The sequence below is a fragment of the Megalobrama amblycephala genome, linkage group LG12, assembly GCF_018812025.1.
Source record: "Megalobrama amblycephala isolate DHTTF-2021 linkage group LG12, ASM1881202v1, whole genome shotgun sequence".
Classification (NCBI taxonomy): Eukaryota; Metazoa; Chordata; class Actinopteri; order Cypriniformes; family Xenocyprididae; genus Megalobrama; species Megalobrama amblycephala.
Window position 1 is genome coordinate 23,058,360 of NC_063055.1, and position 16,648 is coordinate 23,075,007.

Genomic DNA, 16,648 nt, shown 5'->3' on the forward strand with positions numbered 1-16,648 from the left:
ATTTTTTTTTTTTTTATTTAAAAAAAACATCCCACATTACATCATGTATTGAATAGCTCTCAGAGCAGGTAAAGAGATTATTACAGGCCATTTGTTTCATGTATCTATTATAGATGACACAACATGAAGGTGCTGATAAAACAGGCAGGTATTTGCATTTGTTCAGTTTTTCATTTTTGCATAGCAGTTTAGCATCATTGCATAGTTTTTCTGTCCAACACAAAACAGCTTTATACTCGCAAAGCTTTTTTTTTTTTTTTTTTAAATAAGAACGCAAGACAGTTGTGAAAAAATGCACCAATCAGGACATTTTCCACAGTGACTGACAGTTAGCCATCCTTTTAAACCTAAAGAGATGGAAACAAACATCAGCAGAAACAGCACTGAGACTCAAGGGACCTCAGAGAAACAGTAGCTTTTTGATGCCAACACAATGTGACTTAATATTTTTCTGTTTTCTTTGCTCTGCCATGCTTACGTCTCCAACACACAAAAACACATCCAAGAAATGTGTTTACCTAATATATGTTTGGAATTTATAGTTTCACGGAACACGGAAGTGCTGCACTGTGTCAACTGCGTTGGAGACTGACAGGGTAGAGAATAGATTGTTGAATAAAGTTTTTTTTATGTTTTTGCACACAAAAAATATTCTCGTCGCTTTATGACATTAAGGTTGAACCACTGTAGTCACGTTGACTATTTAAATTTTTTTTTCGTTACTACTTTTCTGAACCTTGAATGAAGGTAATTACATTGCTCTCTATGGGAAATAAAAAGACCTCTTGGAATTCATCAGAAATATATAATTTCTGAAGATGAATGAAGGTCTTACGGGTTTGGAACGATACGAGGGTGCGTACTTAATGACAGAAATTTCAATTTTTGGGTGAACTAACCCTTTAATTGCTCAGAAACACATGTGCCCTTCAAGTTGAGTTGGAAATATCATAATTATGAGTTCCAAGCACATGAATGACTGAGCAAGAGTCATATTTACGAGTGGGAAACTGAATTTTAGATGATGCATGAGTTGGCGAGTTGTGACGGTGGAATGGGTGTGACACAATCGTCGAAACAGGTCTATAACATATATATCCTGAGATCAGTGAGCGGAAAGCAAATCTGTAGCAAATGGTTTATCACTCAACTTTCAGGGTTTGCTTCACATTTGTGATACAAAGAATAAATGATAAAAATGAATTAATTTTGAATTCAGATGCTGTTATTTGGGTTCATTGTTTACAGTAAAATGTTTTAGTTTTGACTACTTCAGTATGTTTCAGACATGAATGCATGACATCTTAATAACGAACACCCTACTCAGAGGAATAAGTTTCCCAGTTGCAACATCATGTTGAACAATATTTTGCTTTTACAACAATTATGATTATAAAGTCCACTAATTGTGTCTAACAACCACTAATAATATGTGTAACAGTCTCTTCCATATAGAGTTATATCAGACTTTTAAACCCACACAGCTGAGCTGTAATCATACACAGGTGGCGTATGATTCAAACCCTCTAAGCCCTGATAGGCCTCTTGCTGAGTGGGCGTGGTTTTCTTCTTCAATCCTCTTGTTCTCACCCAGAATGGCTTGCTGACATCTGATTTTGGCTTTCTGTATGCGGTCTTTGGTTGTTTACACACATCCATCCCTTCGCTTTCTTGGTGGTGCCGTGGTCGAACGCGGCGTAGTACCCGTTTGAAGATGCTAGCGGTTAGCGAGAGTTTCCTGGAGAGATCTTGAGAGTGACTGCTAGATGTTGACTCCAAAATTGTGTCTTTGAGCCTTGAGTCATTCTGCTCCTCACCTGCAGTCTGGCGTCCAACATCCGGCAGATCCAGCCAGTTCCCAACCAAATCAGCAAAAACATTGTCTCCCAACACCAACGGCTGTCTGTTTCTGCTGTGGTTCATCAGTGAGGCTGTCCAATCGCTGGAGTCGTCAATATCGTAGGAGAAATGGCTGTCGGTTGTGTCTTCCTGAGAGGAAAAAGAGGAAGATGTGCTTAGACTTCCTCTGTGAACTGTCTTGGGTTTGTGTATCCTGGGAATAGGGTGGTTCTCTGCTGGAGAGCTAGTGAGGAACAAAGATGGTTCCATGGTAAGCTCAGTCTTGAAACATTCTTGTGAAAGAATTTCTTCTGGATTCCGCGTTCGGTCCAGGTGGGTTTTTCTTGAACTGTGATTTATCTGATCGAGCATCGAGCTGGTGTATGGAGAGACCTGGCTGGTTTTGCTAGAGAACTCCAGCTCCTCCAGCGCAGTCTGGACCTGCAAGAGTTTGAGCTCCTGGAGAGCACCGACCACAGAATTCATCTGAGCATGGAGACACTCATCTGACTGCCACAAAGAATCCTATAATGAGAAAGGCAAGAAAGCAAGAGAGCAATTACTACGACATAATGAGGCAACTGTAAATGAATTCTGTTGTGACTCATGAATAACACTGACTTCACAGTAATTATCAAAAATCAATATTACACCAAACTGTCGGCAATTTCTGCACAGTGTGCCATCACTGATACCTGGCTCAGCATCTGCTGAAGAGAATGCCGATGTTTTTGAATGAATTGCTTACTGGGAGCATTGAGGAATTATTTTCTGTAAAGCTGCTTTTATACACTACTGTAAGTTTGGGGTGTCTCTCTCACTTTTAAAAAGAAACTAATATTTCTCTTCAGCAACGATGCATTAAATTGATCAGAAGTGGCATTAAAGACTTTTACATTGTTATTAAAAAAAAAAAAGTGAGTTTTCATTTCATCAAAGCGGCCTGAAAGAAATGTATTCCACAAAAATATTAAGCAGCACAACAGTTTTCAACATTGATAATAATAGAAAATGTTATTTAATAAAAGAAAATTGCATTTTAAAATATAATAAAGTAGAATACAGTTATTTTAAATGAATAATGTTCACAATATTGCTATTTTACTGTATTTTTGATAAAATAAATGAAGCCTTGGTGAGCAGAAAAAACTTCTTATATATATATATATATATATATATATATATATATATATATATATATATATATATATATATATATATATATATATATATATATATATATATATTGGAAAAACTCTGTACAAGAGACGCATGTATAAATGCCAGATGAAATTAAGGATAAAAATGTTTGGTTAAAATAATAATGTTTCAATTTTATTGCATTTTTATTGTGTTTATTTTTTTTATCATTTTTTTTAGACAAATGTGAATATATATGTTATGATCTTGACAAAAAGGCATAATGTATGTCTTCAGAGATCATTAATCTAAAAATGGAGACTAAAAATTCTGACAAAAAAGATTTTTTTGATATTCCCTACTGTATGCGGTCTTTTAGTTGTATTTATTTATTTTAATTATTAATTCAATACATTTAAACAAATTCCATAAAAATGCCTTAAAACACCCCTTCTATTGCCAAATAAAACCCGTAATCTTACCTTCTTTCACCCTGCAGTCTTTCCTTCTCTCGTCTCTCTCCCTGTTTTCTGTTCCTTCTCTCCCTTACAAGTGTGATCGATCACCAGCCAGTCTGAGCACAGCAGCACTACTAATGCTATTCTACAGTAATACTGTGTCTCAACAAGGCATGATGGGAGATGTAGGAGCTAACAGACATGTGGGTGCAATGACTAGACTGTGAGTCATGGATGAACTGCTGAGGCATGTATTTTACAGGGTTGGTCATAAATGCAGGTGTGAGGAAACATAGAGATTAACTTTTATTTGACCCGAAACATTACTTTAAATCTAATTTGGATATTCAAATAGGATATGTAGACAGCTGATTATGTGGGCAATAGAGCCATAATGTCATTTTAAATTTCATATTATAAAGTCAGTTTTTAACATTTACAGAGGTTAATTATTGTCATTAATCACTTTTGCACGTGTAACTTCCCTGTTTGCTAGTTATGGCATGTTTGGGTTTTCAACAGATTTAGCCGTAGGTCCTATTTCTCATTCTGTGATGTCACTGGCCTGTGTCAGTTTCCTTTGGGATGTGCCCAGATGGACAGCAGCATTAATCAGACATCACTGAGATCACAAAAGTTTGATGGTTCTGAGTAACATCCTGGTGGCCCTGTTTCCTCATCTAGCAAGTGCCTATTTTTCTCAATTTTTTCCTATACCATATCATGCTACACAACTCCTAGTCCAAGCTCTTGTTCTAACCAGACTGGACTATTGTAATGCTCTCTTGGCAGACCTTCTGGCATGTACTGTCAAACCTCTGCAACTGATCCAGAATGAAGCAGCAAGTGTGGTCTTTAAAGAGAGCCTTACACCTCTCTTCATAAACTTGCACTGGTTGCCAATAGCCACTTGATGTTTGCCTACAGAACAACCACTGGCTCAGCACCCCTATAGGCCTACCTAAACTCACTACTTCAGATTTATTTGCCCTCCAGAAGCTTGCATTCTTCAAGTGAACGGCAACTTATGGTGCCATCCTAAAGAGGCACAAAATCACTTTGACAGACCTTAATCTTTACTGTTTACTGCTGGTGGAATGACCTGCTTAACTCAACCTGAGCTGCTGAGTCTTCAGCCATTTTCAAGAAACTGCTAAAGACTTTTTTTTTTGGTCAACACTTGACCCATTAATACTAACACTTACTATTCTATTTCTCTCTCTCTCATATATAAACTTGTTACTTGTAGTGTGCTAGACTAACTGGGACTTGTCACAGCACCACTATCGTTGCCCTATTATTGGTTTGTTTGTAAGTGGCTTTGGATAAAAGTGTCTGCTAAAAGATTAAATGTAAAAATGTAAATTTAGTTGTGACTTTTCTTTCCTATAGGCTGTAGCCTTACTGCAGCTTTGCATATGAATGCACACAGCTGTGTGCATATGCATAAAGGTGCAATATGTAATATTTTCTGTGCGCTAGATGCCTATTCAAAAAAAAGGCGTAGCTTGATGACGCTAAGTTTGAGTGCAGAATCTTGGGACACATGGTCTTCACCTCAACGGCCACTGAAAAAGAACTGGGATAGGACTCGGGAAGAAATCATGTTCATAGATGCGATTATTAAAGGTGCCCTCGAATGAAAAACTGAATTTATCTTGGCATAGTTAAATAACAAGAGTTCAGTACATGGAAATGACATACAGTGAGTCTCAAACTCCATTGTTTCCTCCTTCTTATATAAATCTCATTTGTTTAAAAGACCTCCGAAGAACAGGCGAATCTCAACATAACACCGACTGTTACGTAACAGTCGGGATCATTAATATGTACGCCACCAATATTTGCATATGCCAGCCCACGTTTTCAACATTATAAAAGGCATTAGACAAGTGCAGCCAGTATTAACGTCTGGATGTGCACAACCAAATCATCAGACTAGGTAAGCAAGCAAGAACAATAGCGAAAAATGGCAGATGGAGCAATAATAACAGACATGATCCATGATAACATGATATTTTTAGTGATATTTGTAAATTGTCTTTCTAAATGTTTCGTTAGCATGTTGCTAATGTACTGTTAAATGTGGTTAAAGTTACCATCGGTTATTACTGTATTCACGGAGACAAGAGAGCCGTCGCTATTTTCATTTTTAAACACTTGCAGTCTGTATAATGCATGAACACAACTTCATTCTTTATAAATCTCTCCAACAGTGTAGCATTAGCCGTTAGCCACGGAGCACTATCAAACTGATTTAAAATCAGAAGTAAACAATATAACAGTATACAATACTCACATAATCCGACGCATGCATGCCGCATGCATGACGAACACTTTGTAAAGATCCATTTTGAGGGTTATATTAGCTGTGTAAACTTTGTTAAGGCACTGTACAAGGCTAGCGCGAACTCTGTGGGCGGAGAGCACGGGATTTAAAGGGGCCACAGCATAAAATTGGCGCGTTTATAATGATGCTCCAAAATAGGCAGTTAAAAAAATTAATTAAAAAAAATCTATGGGGTATTTTGAGCTGAAACTTCACAGACACATTCAGGGGACACCTTAGACTTATATTACATCTTTTAAAAACATAATCTAGGGCACCTTTAACATTACTGTAGTATGAAGCAGAGCAGGACCGAGTGTTGTGGGAGCTGAACGAGGCCGCTGGAGTGATTGCACAACACACAACACAATATAAATGCTGTATTACTGTTACCAAAAATAAAGCTGCATCTGATTATGTTATGTAAGCTACTTCACAAAATAGTGTTTTTCTCTGAGGCATGGTAAAGCATGGTACTTGCAAAAAATCAAGAAAATTATATTTAAACAATAAGACTAAACGTGTTGAGCTATATAACAATAATTAGTTTTCTGTCTATAAATATATCAAAACAGTTGTTCCCTTGTGTATTAAAACATGTAAATAAAGCTTCTTTGGTGTTTCCATGGTTTCTTCGAAATAAACCCGGAAACTGACTCCTCACACGTCCCGAAGCTTTGATTAAAATTGCAATTTTCTCACGATTTACAAATAGTTGCCAACATTTAGGATGTTGTAAGTACTCAAGTGAACAAAATATATAACACTGGCCTAGTGGTTTTTGGATATTTTACTGCAAAATTCATACATATTGCACCTTTAAATATTTCAACATCTCATGAAATTGATCTGTTGTGTTATAATACAACTGGGTAAGCACATTTTTCTGCTGCAGTGCTGGAGGTTTTCTGAAGCAGCAATCTTGGGGTCACAGAGCCAAAAAGCGATTTTTTGTTGTTGTTGTGTGAAAGCACAAGCAGAACTCAGCAGCACTCATTCACATTTTAAATCATGAAGGGCGAGTACTAGCCAATCAGCGGCCTCATTTTCAAATAACCGCTGCCAATCAGGTTGCACTTTTTCTCAAACCCCGCCAACAGCTGGATAAACATCGACTCACAGGGCGGAAGAAACGCGCATAAAATTTTTAATAAAAAAAATGTAATGCGGGCTCAATCTCATAACAGTTATTATCAGCCCATATCTGAGAAGCTTCTTGTAATAACACCAGTGCTGTAAAAGTAGACAAAGGAAGAGGGAGAAAAGATCAGGAAAATCTCACCAGTTCATGTTTTAGACGCCGAAGGTTGCTATCCATGTCACCGAGTTCCGTTCTCTCTTCACCCATAACTGCTGTGTTACACAATTAAAATAATGTAAAACTAAAAGCAGGCTGATTCATTAAAACTCAATCCTTTATGTCGCTATCTGCTGAGAAACGGTTAAAATGGTGTTTGGTTTTCTCCGCGTTGGCTTTGGTCAGTTCTAAATATAATATTCCTCCTCTCTAACCTCATGACACACTTCTGATTACATATTCAAATAACATTACAGCCCTCGCTCTCTGAGGCGAAGGAGCAGCAGCACCCGGTGAAGTCAAAGTATTTCTGGTGTCATGTAGCAATTACGTTGATTTGAAGGGAAAGTTCCTGAATAGGATTAACTAACGGTTGTCCGTAAACAAAACGGGTCGTGCTCTCACACCAGCGGTCAGTTCATGATGAATGGTGGGTTCATGCATAACAATAGAGCTACAATTGTACAGCTTTAACTCTATTAAGATCCACTCTGATTGGATGTTAGAGGGGGAGAGCCTTATAAATTTAGTAAACTAGTTTTTAAGTTCATTATATAGCCTATTTATAGTAGCCTATTGTAGTAATATATAATAACTATTAAATAACTACAAATCTATCTATCTATCTATCTATCTATCTATCTATCTATCTATCTATCTATCTATCTATCTATCTATCTATCTATCTATCTATCTATCTATCTATCTATTCTCTGATGAGGAGGGTACATGAATCACAGTTGCTTGATGTTAAAGGTGCCCTAGAACGTTTTTTCACCAAATGTAATATAAGTCTAAGGTGTCCCCTGAATGTGTCTGTGAAGTTTCAGCTCAAAATACACCATAGATTTTTTTAAATCAATTTTTTTAACTGCTTCTTTTAGAACATCATTAGAAATGCACCGATTCAGGCTGCTGCCCCTTTAAATCTCACGCTCCCCGCTCCCCGCCCCCGAGCGTTCGACTATAATACAGTGCATAAACAAAGTTCACACAGCTAATATAACCCTCAAAATGGATCTTTACAAAATGTTCAGCATGCATGCTGCATGCATACATTGGATCATGTGAGTATGGTATTTATTTGGATGTTTACATTTGATTCTGAATGAGTTTGATAGTGCTCCGTGGCTAAAGCTAACATTACACACTGTTGGAGAGATTTATAAAGAATGAAGTTGTGTTTATGAATTATACACACTTTAAGTGTTTAAAAATGAAAATAATGACGGCTCTTGTCTCTGTGAATACAGTAAGAAACGATGGTAACTTTAACCACATTTAACAGTACATTAGCAACATGCTAACGAAACATTTAGAAAGACAATTTACAAATATCACTAAAAATATAATGTTATCATGGATCATGTCAGTTATTATTGCTCCATCTGCCATTTTTCGCTATTGTCTTTGCTTGCTTACCTAGTCTGATGATTCAGCTGTGCACAGATCCAGACGTTAATACTGCCTGCCCTTGTCTAATGCCTTGAACATGGGCTGGCATATGCAAATATTGGGGGCGTACATATTAATGATCCCGACTGTTGCGTCACAGTCGGTGTTATATTGAGATTCGCCTGTTCTTCGGAGGTCTTTTAAATAAATGAGATTTACATAAGAAGGAGGAAACAATAGTGTTTGAGACTCACTGTATGTCATTTCCATATACTGAACTCTTGTTATTCAACTATGCCAAGGTAAATTCAATTTTCAATTCTATGGCACCTTTAATGTTGAAGTAGTAGTTTCGAACAGAAATTTTAAATCGTTTTTAAACTTACTGTAACAATAGACTTTCAGACTACGTGTGGCAGAGAATTTATTTCATATGATATTTTGTTCAAGATTTGCTTTAAAAGGATAGTTCACCAAAAATGAAAATTCTGTCATCATTTACTCACTCTCAGGTTGTTCCAAACCTGTATAAATTTCTTTGTATTGCTCAATGCAAAGGAAGATATTTTGAAGAAAGTTTGTAACCAGGCTGCTTTGGGCCACCATTGACTCCCATAGTAGGAAAAAAAATACCGAGGAAGTGAATGGTGGCCCAAAGCGACTGGGTTACAAACTTTCTTCAAAATATCTTCCTTTGTTTTCAACAGAACAAAGAAATTTATACAGGTTTGGAACAACCTGAGGGTGAGTAAATGATGACAGAATTTTCATTTTTGGGTGAACTATCCCTTTAATCTCAATTCTGTCTCCATACAGTTGTTATATACTACTACAGCTAAGTTAAAAGTTTTTATTTTATTTTTTATGTGTGTGTACTTATGTCAACCACGTGTGTTTGTCGCCCTCTGCAGCATGTCGCTGGTATTGTATGCGGCGGTTCTGTTTATGTGCGCAAGGGGGCGCAGTTATTTATTTGCTGCTCAACTCATTTATTCAGCGCCGAAGAACAGAACGTAGTCGCGATAGAAATATGGCGACATCCAAGAAAGCAGCGCATGAGCTGCAATCCAGAACTCGGACAGATGATGTTCTGATTAACGGCGGTGTCGAGTTCAGCTCTTTACTCCTCTCAAAACCTGTGCTCGAGGGTTTATCTGCCTCTGGCTTTCAGAGACCGTCCCCTATCCAGCTGAAGGCAATCCCGCTGGGAAGATGTGGACTCGGTACGAGACCGAATAAAACAAGAAACAATACCAAAACAAGCCTAAACCTACTTGTTTTTTCATTAACCACATACTAAAAACTGGCTGCTCTTTGATGTAATATGTAATATATGGTTGAGTGTGATATTCAAAAATGTAGTTCATCAATGAAAACGATATTCTTGTCATTTCATGCACCATTTGAGGGAAATAATGTTTAATGTTGTTTTCTTCTATTCAGACCTTATTGTTCAAGCCAAATCTGGCACAGGAAAAACCTGTGTGTTCACCACCATCGCTCTGGACTCCCTTATACTGGAAAACACAACCACACAGGTATTAATCTGAGCACATTTTAGGATATGTAACAGAATTTATTATACTACCAAATGACGTTTTGTCATATATTTTTTTTTTATAAACGGGATAAACATAGGACAAAGACTGTAAAGACTTTTCCCTGGTTTTGTCTTCTTTTAACATCTTTTTATGTTAAATATAAGCACCCAAAAAACAAGTGTGTGCCTGTTTCCTGATAATGTGCCCTTCTCTTGTCCCACCAGGTGCTGGTTTTAGCCCCCACTCGGGAGATTGCAGTGCAGATTCATGCTGTTGTCATGGCAATAGGCAGCGCTATGGAGGGCTTGGAGTGCCATGTGTTCATTGGCGGCCGACCTGTCAGTCAAGATAAACTGCACCTGAAGAAATGCCACATTGCCATTGGTTCACCAGGTTTGAGCTAGATCATTTTTCTTTCTTGACAGATGTTAAAGTGTTAGTTCACCCAAAAAATGAAAATTACCCCATGATTTACTCACCCTCAAGCCATCCTAGGTGTATATGACTTTCTTCTTTCAGATTAATACAATCGGATTTATATTAAATAATGTCCTGCCTCTTCCAAGCTTTATAATTTCAGTAAATAGAGGATGAGATTTTGAAGCCCAAAAAAAGTGCATCCATCCATCATAAAAGATATCCACACAGCTCTGGGGTTTAATAAAGGTCTTCCGAAGCGAAGAGATGCGTTTGTGTATGAAAAATATCAGAATTTAAAACTTTAAATAACTATCTTCTGGCCGTATGCATCAATTTATGGCAAAAGAGTTACCTTTGACCCCATGCATGATGTATTGCTGAACGCCGAAGCGCAGAGGAGAGAGCAAAACAAAACACCGGTCACGAATTAAGTCTAAAACAAGAATTTTTAAAGAGTAATGTTAGAGGATTTCGATATCAGAGAAGAGGAGCTTGAGTTTGTTGCACAACCCTATTTGTTTGAACAGTGAGAAGCGTCAAAGCTTACGCTACTCCTACATCGCATCAGAGGTTACTCTTTTGGCGTGAGTCGACGTCCATACGGCCGTCTGCCGGAACCTAGTTATTTTAGTAAAATTCATTTTATAGTTTTAAAGTTTTAAATATGAATATTTTTCTTAATCAAACGCTTTGCTTCTGAAGTCTTTTATTAACCCACTGGAGCCGTGTAAAACTTGTTTTTTTTTTTTTTTGTCACTAACCTAACCTCACCTCATCTAATGTGTTTTTTAATATAGAGATGGTTTGTTAAAAGCACATTTTAGTTCATATTCATGATGTCTCAAAATAGCATAGTTGGGTACACTTGGATGTTCTTAAGATTATCTTAAGAAGTACTAGTATTGATGAAGTGGTGTTGTATTTGTAGGTCGTATTAAGCAGCTAATTGAGATGGAAGCCCTGATTACGTCCTCCATTCGCTTGTTTGTTTTGGATGAGGCTGATAAACTGCTAGAGGACGACAGCAGCAGCAGCTTTCAGGAGCAGATCAAGTAAGAGTTGAATTGGTGAATTTGATTCAGAGACTTTTCTGTGTTTAATTCAGCTGGTTAGAGTTAACTGATCTTTGTTTTCTGTGTTAGCTGGATCTTCTCTTCTCTACCAGCAAATAAACAAATGTTGGCCCTTTCTGCCACCTACCCAGAATCTTTAGCACAACATCTGTCAAGATACATGAGAGAGCCGACGTTTGTGCGACTGAACCCAACAGACCCTGGACTCCTTGGTCAGTCTGCAGCGCTTTCTGATTTGTTTCTTTGTTTAAATACCCTTTAAAATCTGAATTGAAACAGTTTATGTGTGATAACAGTGTCATTCTTGTGTTGTACTCTCTCCTTCAGGACTAAAACAGTACTATAAGATTGTTCCGTCTCATTCGTTGTCCCATAAAATCTTTGAGGAGAAAGTTCAGAGTCTTCTTGAACTTTTCAGCAAAATCCCATTTAACCAAGCGTTGGTGTTCTCGAACCTCCATACCAGGCAAGAGCTGCTCCCCTACACCTTTCCAATTACTTCCATTATTCTGAAAACATTCACTCTGATAAGAGTAAAGGTGCAATCACATTAGCAAAAAACATCCATTGTCAATTGCGTAGAGATGTATAAAGCGCAGTTACTTTCAAACCAAGCAGCTTTCTGTTGGTCAGCAGCACAGCAAAATTAAGTGACCAACTTGAATATGAGCAAAATCTGCATGGGGTACTTTTCTGCATTTGCACAAAACTTCCAATCACACAGATTTAAATGATTTTGCCAGCAAAATTTCACATAGCAACAGTAAATGTGACTGCATCTTAAAAGTGTTGTGATCTTAATTGAAAGTAATGAAAGACTGAGTTGAGCTGTTTTTCTGCAGAGCACAGCACCTGGCTGATATCCTCTCCTCTAAAGGTTTGCCTGCGGTCTGCATCTCGGGTGAGTTTCACCTTCAGTCTCAAAAACTAATGTCTACTGAACATGCTTTTACTTTTACGGCAGCTTTCTAACTGTTCAGTGAATGATTTGTAGTCATGAGCATGTTTGATACACAAAGCTTCAATATCTTTACAAATCTTTTGTTTCTAATTCAATTAGCGCTTTGTTATATTACACTATTTTGAAACTTTTTGATACTGTGTGGGTTTGATCTCAATCAACTAACTAGTATTAAATGTATGGTTGTAACTGATCTTGATTCAGTTTTGTAATTGAAGTTCATAAAAGTTGAATAGAATTTGAATAGAATAGAAATTGAATAGAAAAAAAATCGAAAGGTCTTAAGTGCTGGGCATTTTTTTAACAATCTAGTGCATGTTTAAGTATAGTATTAAGTATAAAAGTAATGGAAAAGCAGCACAGTGGAACTCAAATCTATTTTTTTTGTATAATAATTCAGATACATAAGAATAAGAATAAAAATAAACAGGCTACAAAAATGAAAAATATACTTTTCAATATTCAGAGTATTTCTAATTCTACATTTTAATGACATTTTCCTCACATTGCAGTGTGAAATGACCTTCTACGTGAAGGATATATGCGACGCTGCCTGAATTTGAATAAAAGGTGTCTTCGGACTAGGGTTGTCAAAATCACAGACTTCGGTACCAAGTCGGTACTGAAATTTTAAAAATGTGACGATACCAGCATTTCCCCCTAGCATTTTAAGCGCTGTTGGCAATATTCTTAAACCTCTGATTGGCCATTGTGTTCACGCGCTCAACAGATATGTCTGTGATTGGCTACAATCATCAACACTTCAAAAGCATGTTGTAAATAGACATCTTTGATGCTCTTCAAGGAGAGCTTACACACAGACACACACGTGAGCGACATCAAAGATGTCTATTTTACATGTTTTCAAGCCTTGATCATTGTAGCCAATCACAGACATATCTGTTGAGCGTGTGAACACAATGGCCAATCAGAGGTGTTTAAGAATCCACTCAACAGTGCTCAAAATGCTGGGGGGAAATGCTGGTATCGTCACATTTTTAACATTTGTCGGTACTGAAATTTTAAAAATGGGACGATACCAGCATTTCCCCCTAGGATTCTGAGTGCTGTCGAGCGAATTCTTAAACACCTCTGATTGGCCATTGTCTTCACACACTCAACAGATATGTTGATATGTTGATATAATATAAATATAATGGTACCGAAGTCGGTACTTTTGACAACCCTACTTAGGACTATGATAAGGTTGCCTTTATGAAGTTGGGTGTGTGCATGTAATGCCTTGAAATGCAGCCTCCATAGGCAGTTCACTAGGATCCGAATGATTTAAGAAAGAATTTAGAATGTGGGCATGTAAATGTATGAAAGCCATTATTATTAATGATTATTATGTTTAAACCCTTTGTTGTGTTTGTTTTGTATGTAGGTGGTTTAAGTCAAGACCAGAGGTTAGAGGCGATGTGGAAGCTGAAGCAGTATCAGTGTCGGGTTTTAATATCCACTGATCTGGTGAGGATTTCAACCTATTATAACACCTACACTGGAAAATACCCAATGTTTAATACCCAAGTAACATTTCCTTTCGTATCAATCTGTCTCTTCCACAGACGTCTCGTGGTATTGATGCTGAGAAGGTGAACTTGGTGATTAATCTGGATGTTCCTCAGGACTGGGAGACCTACATGCACCGCATTGGTCGCGCTGGACGATTTGGTGTGTCCAATTATAAAACAATTAAGCGCCAATATATGTGAAGCCACTTCACTGTGGTTTTAATTAATGTGTGTCTGGGGCATTTACATGAGAGTGCTTAATCAGAGATCATCTGCTCTGAGACAGTCTAGCAGGGGTCAGAGTCTGAAAGGGCAACTACAGCAATCAGTAGCATAATTAGTTGCTAAACACAAACTCATCAAGAGCTTTTTAATGACCGCAGCACTCCAGAATCAGAATTCATAATTGCAACCTGAACGTGATGTTGTTGTGGATCATCTCAATCTTCATTCTCATCAGAATTCTAGAAATGGACACAATTAGCATTTCCTTTGACCTTGTCCTGTCTATTGTTTTCAGGCACTCTAGGGGTTGCTGTGACCTACTGTTGCCATGGAGAGGAGGAGAACAAGATGATGGCCATTGCTCAGAAATGCTCCCTGAATCTCACTCATTTACCAGGTACAGAGGAAGTAAAACTTTTTATAGTCATCTATCATTTAAGGAATATTCCAGTTTCGGTGCAAGTTAAGCTCAATCGAAGGCATTTGTGGCGAAATGTTGATAATCACAAAATTTCCACTAGTCCCTCCTCATAATATAAAATATGAATATAAATATAACATTTATGCAAACATTTATGGGTTCAAGTGCTTTAAGGCCTTTAAGCACATTCATAAAAAGGTATTATGTTTTATTTAGCAAGCATGTAACCACTTGCAAATCATAGATGGAAAAGACCATTTACAGCCAATACAGGTAATTTACTAAGGAAATATAGTAGTTTTTAAGGCTTTTTAACAGTTATAGTGCTGCCTATGGTCTGATCTCCATAAAATTTGGCATGCTTCTTTAGAATCAAATGCTGCATGTGCTCACCTAATTTCATGAAGTCTTGAGTTTTCGTTTAGGATTTATAGTATAGGATTTAGGATTTTGAGTATATTTGGCCATGCCTAATATAAATGACCTAAATGACACTGTTATAGTTATCCAAAGGGCAAAGTTCAACATTTTTGACAATTGACCTAGAGAGTCCAGAGAATTGTACTGCAGTGGTTTTATTGAGGTTGAGCGAAAAACCTAGGACTAGTTCGCAAAAGTAGTTTTTTTCAATGATTGCAAATATTTAATGAACTTAAAGTTAAGGCTGTTAAACTTGTTTCTCTACAATGTGTGTTCAAATTCATGGTTTCTTTCACAGATCCAATCCCTCCAGGGATCATGGAAGAGGCTTGTGACTGGGACGTGATAATTGAACCTCCTTCAAAACCCACTCACAAAATTCCTGATGTTCCAAACCAGAGAAGAAGAAACAAGCTAAATCTGAACAGACGACATCTAAACCCTCCAGAGAGTCTCGCATATCTGCGGTCATCACAGAAAGGGCAACAGGTGATAAATCCTACCGTGGAGCTGAAACCAAGGCTAAAAATCACTCTCCCAAACCTGAGAGGCAAAAACCATTACCTCTTGCTACAAACCTCCAACATGACTCGACTCCTACTCAGAGAGAGCAGAATGACACCCTTCCCAGAATTCCTCCTCTATCCTCATTTAAGTTGCATGCACGAAAGGTTATGACCTTCAACGAGGCTGTGGCAGATTATGAGACCTTCATAACAGAAGGTCTGGGGAGATCTGTTGAAATTATTCACCAGTATGACGATTTCAACAGGAATCAAGATGCAGTTAATGGACTGCACAACAGCCATGATGATAATGAGGCTTATAAATCATATGTTGTAGAAGAATCGCAGTCCTATCAAGATCTTCCTCCACCCCAGGAGGATTCTGAATTGTCCCCTGAACAAAAGACTGCTTCCGTGTCATCTGATGATTCCTCTTCAGAGTCTGAGATGGAGGTAGAAAGTGAATCAAGCTCTTCTGTCCCCAACAGGTCTTCACATCACACAATTGCTCTTCCAGACTCACATGTACGCAATCGTCCGGAATCAATTGAATCCTCTTTACCTTCAGCCAGAGTGTCACAACAGTACAGCAGAAACAAGCAAATGCCTACTAAACCTCAATCCCAGAATCCTGCTCACCACCACAGCCCTCCCCAGAAACGCAGAACAACCTCGAAATCCAGCAGAAAGGCTGCCTCATCAGGACAGAAGCGGAGAAGGGACAAGACTGATGAACTAGAAGAGGAAGTGGCTGGGCAGGATTATTGGAGTTCATACAGAGCCTGGGTTGAATATTACAATTCATATTATCACCATTCACCCTATAACTGGATGACTGCGTTTTATATGAATTCTGTCTACATGAATGAAATGATGAAGCACTAAAAGTTGTTGGTATCATCATGCATATGGCTTTTGGCCTTTCTACTGTTCCCATTTGCATTGTGTACATATTCATGTAGTTCTATAATAAAAATGAATTCTTAAGATGGTAATTGAAATCAAATCATTGTAAATATTTTAACTAACTGCAATTATTTATATATTTATATATAAATATAAAATATACCATATTTTATTTTTATATATATATATTTGAAACTATCATT

At 37.5% G+C, this 16,648-nt stretch overlaps 2 protein-coding genes across 3 annotated transcripts; one reads left to right on the forward strand and one right to left on the reverse strand.

Annotated features, from left to right (window-relative positions):
* Positions 1 to 34: 34 nt before the first annotated feature.
* On the reverse strand, positions 35 to 7,704 carry inka2 (inka box actin regulator 2). Of its 2 annotated transcripts, XM_048209727.1 has the most exons (3): positions 7,049 to 7,704; positions 3,462 to 3,553; positions 35 to 2,364 (listed from the first exon to the last, which is right to left on the reverse strand). In XM_048209727.1, exon 3 carries the CDS (start codon positions 2,323 to 2,325, stop codon positions 1,471 to 1,473), a length of 855 nt encoding a protein of 284 aa, XP_048065684.1. In that variant the 5' UTR covers positions 2,326 to 2,364; positions 3,462 to 3,553; positions 7,049 to 7,704; the 3' UTR covers positions 35 to 1,470. The 2 variants fall into 2 exon arrangements, with proteins under 2 accessions (XP_048065684.1, XP_048065683.1); XM_048209726.1 differs by lacking the exon at positions 3,462 to 3,553.
* A 1,726-nt stretch (positions 7,705 to 9,430) lies between these two features.
* On the forward strand, positions 9,431 to 16,534 carry ddx20 (DEAD (Asp-Glu-Ala-Asp) box polypeptide 20). Its single transcript, XM_048209725.1, is given in 12 exon segments — positions 9,431 to 9,681; positions 9,902 to 9,996; positions 10,224 to 10,392; positions 11,348 to 11,471; positions 11,562 to 11,704; positions 11,820 to 11,958; positions 12,335 to 12,393; positions 13,841 to 13,923; positions 14,022 to 14,127; positions 14,488 to 14,589; positions 15,332 to 15,418; positions 15,421 to 16,534. Coding segments are annotated over 12 exon segments (2,304 nt in total). The 5' UTR covers positions 9,431 to 9,488; the 3' UTR covers positions 16,425 to 16,534.
* Positions 16,535 to 16,648: the final 114 nt, after the last annotated feature.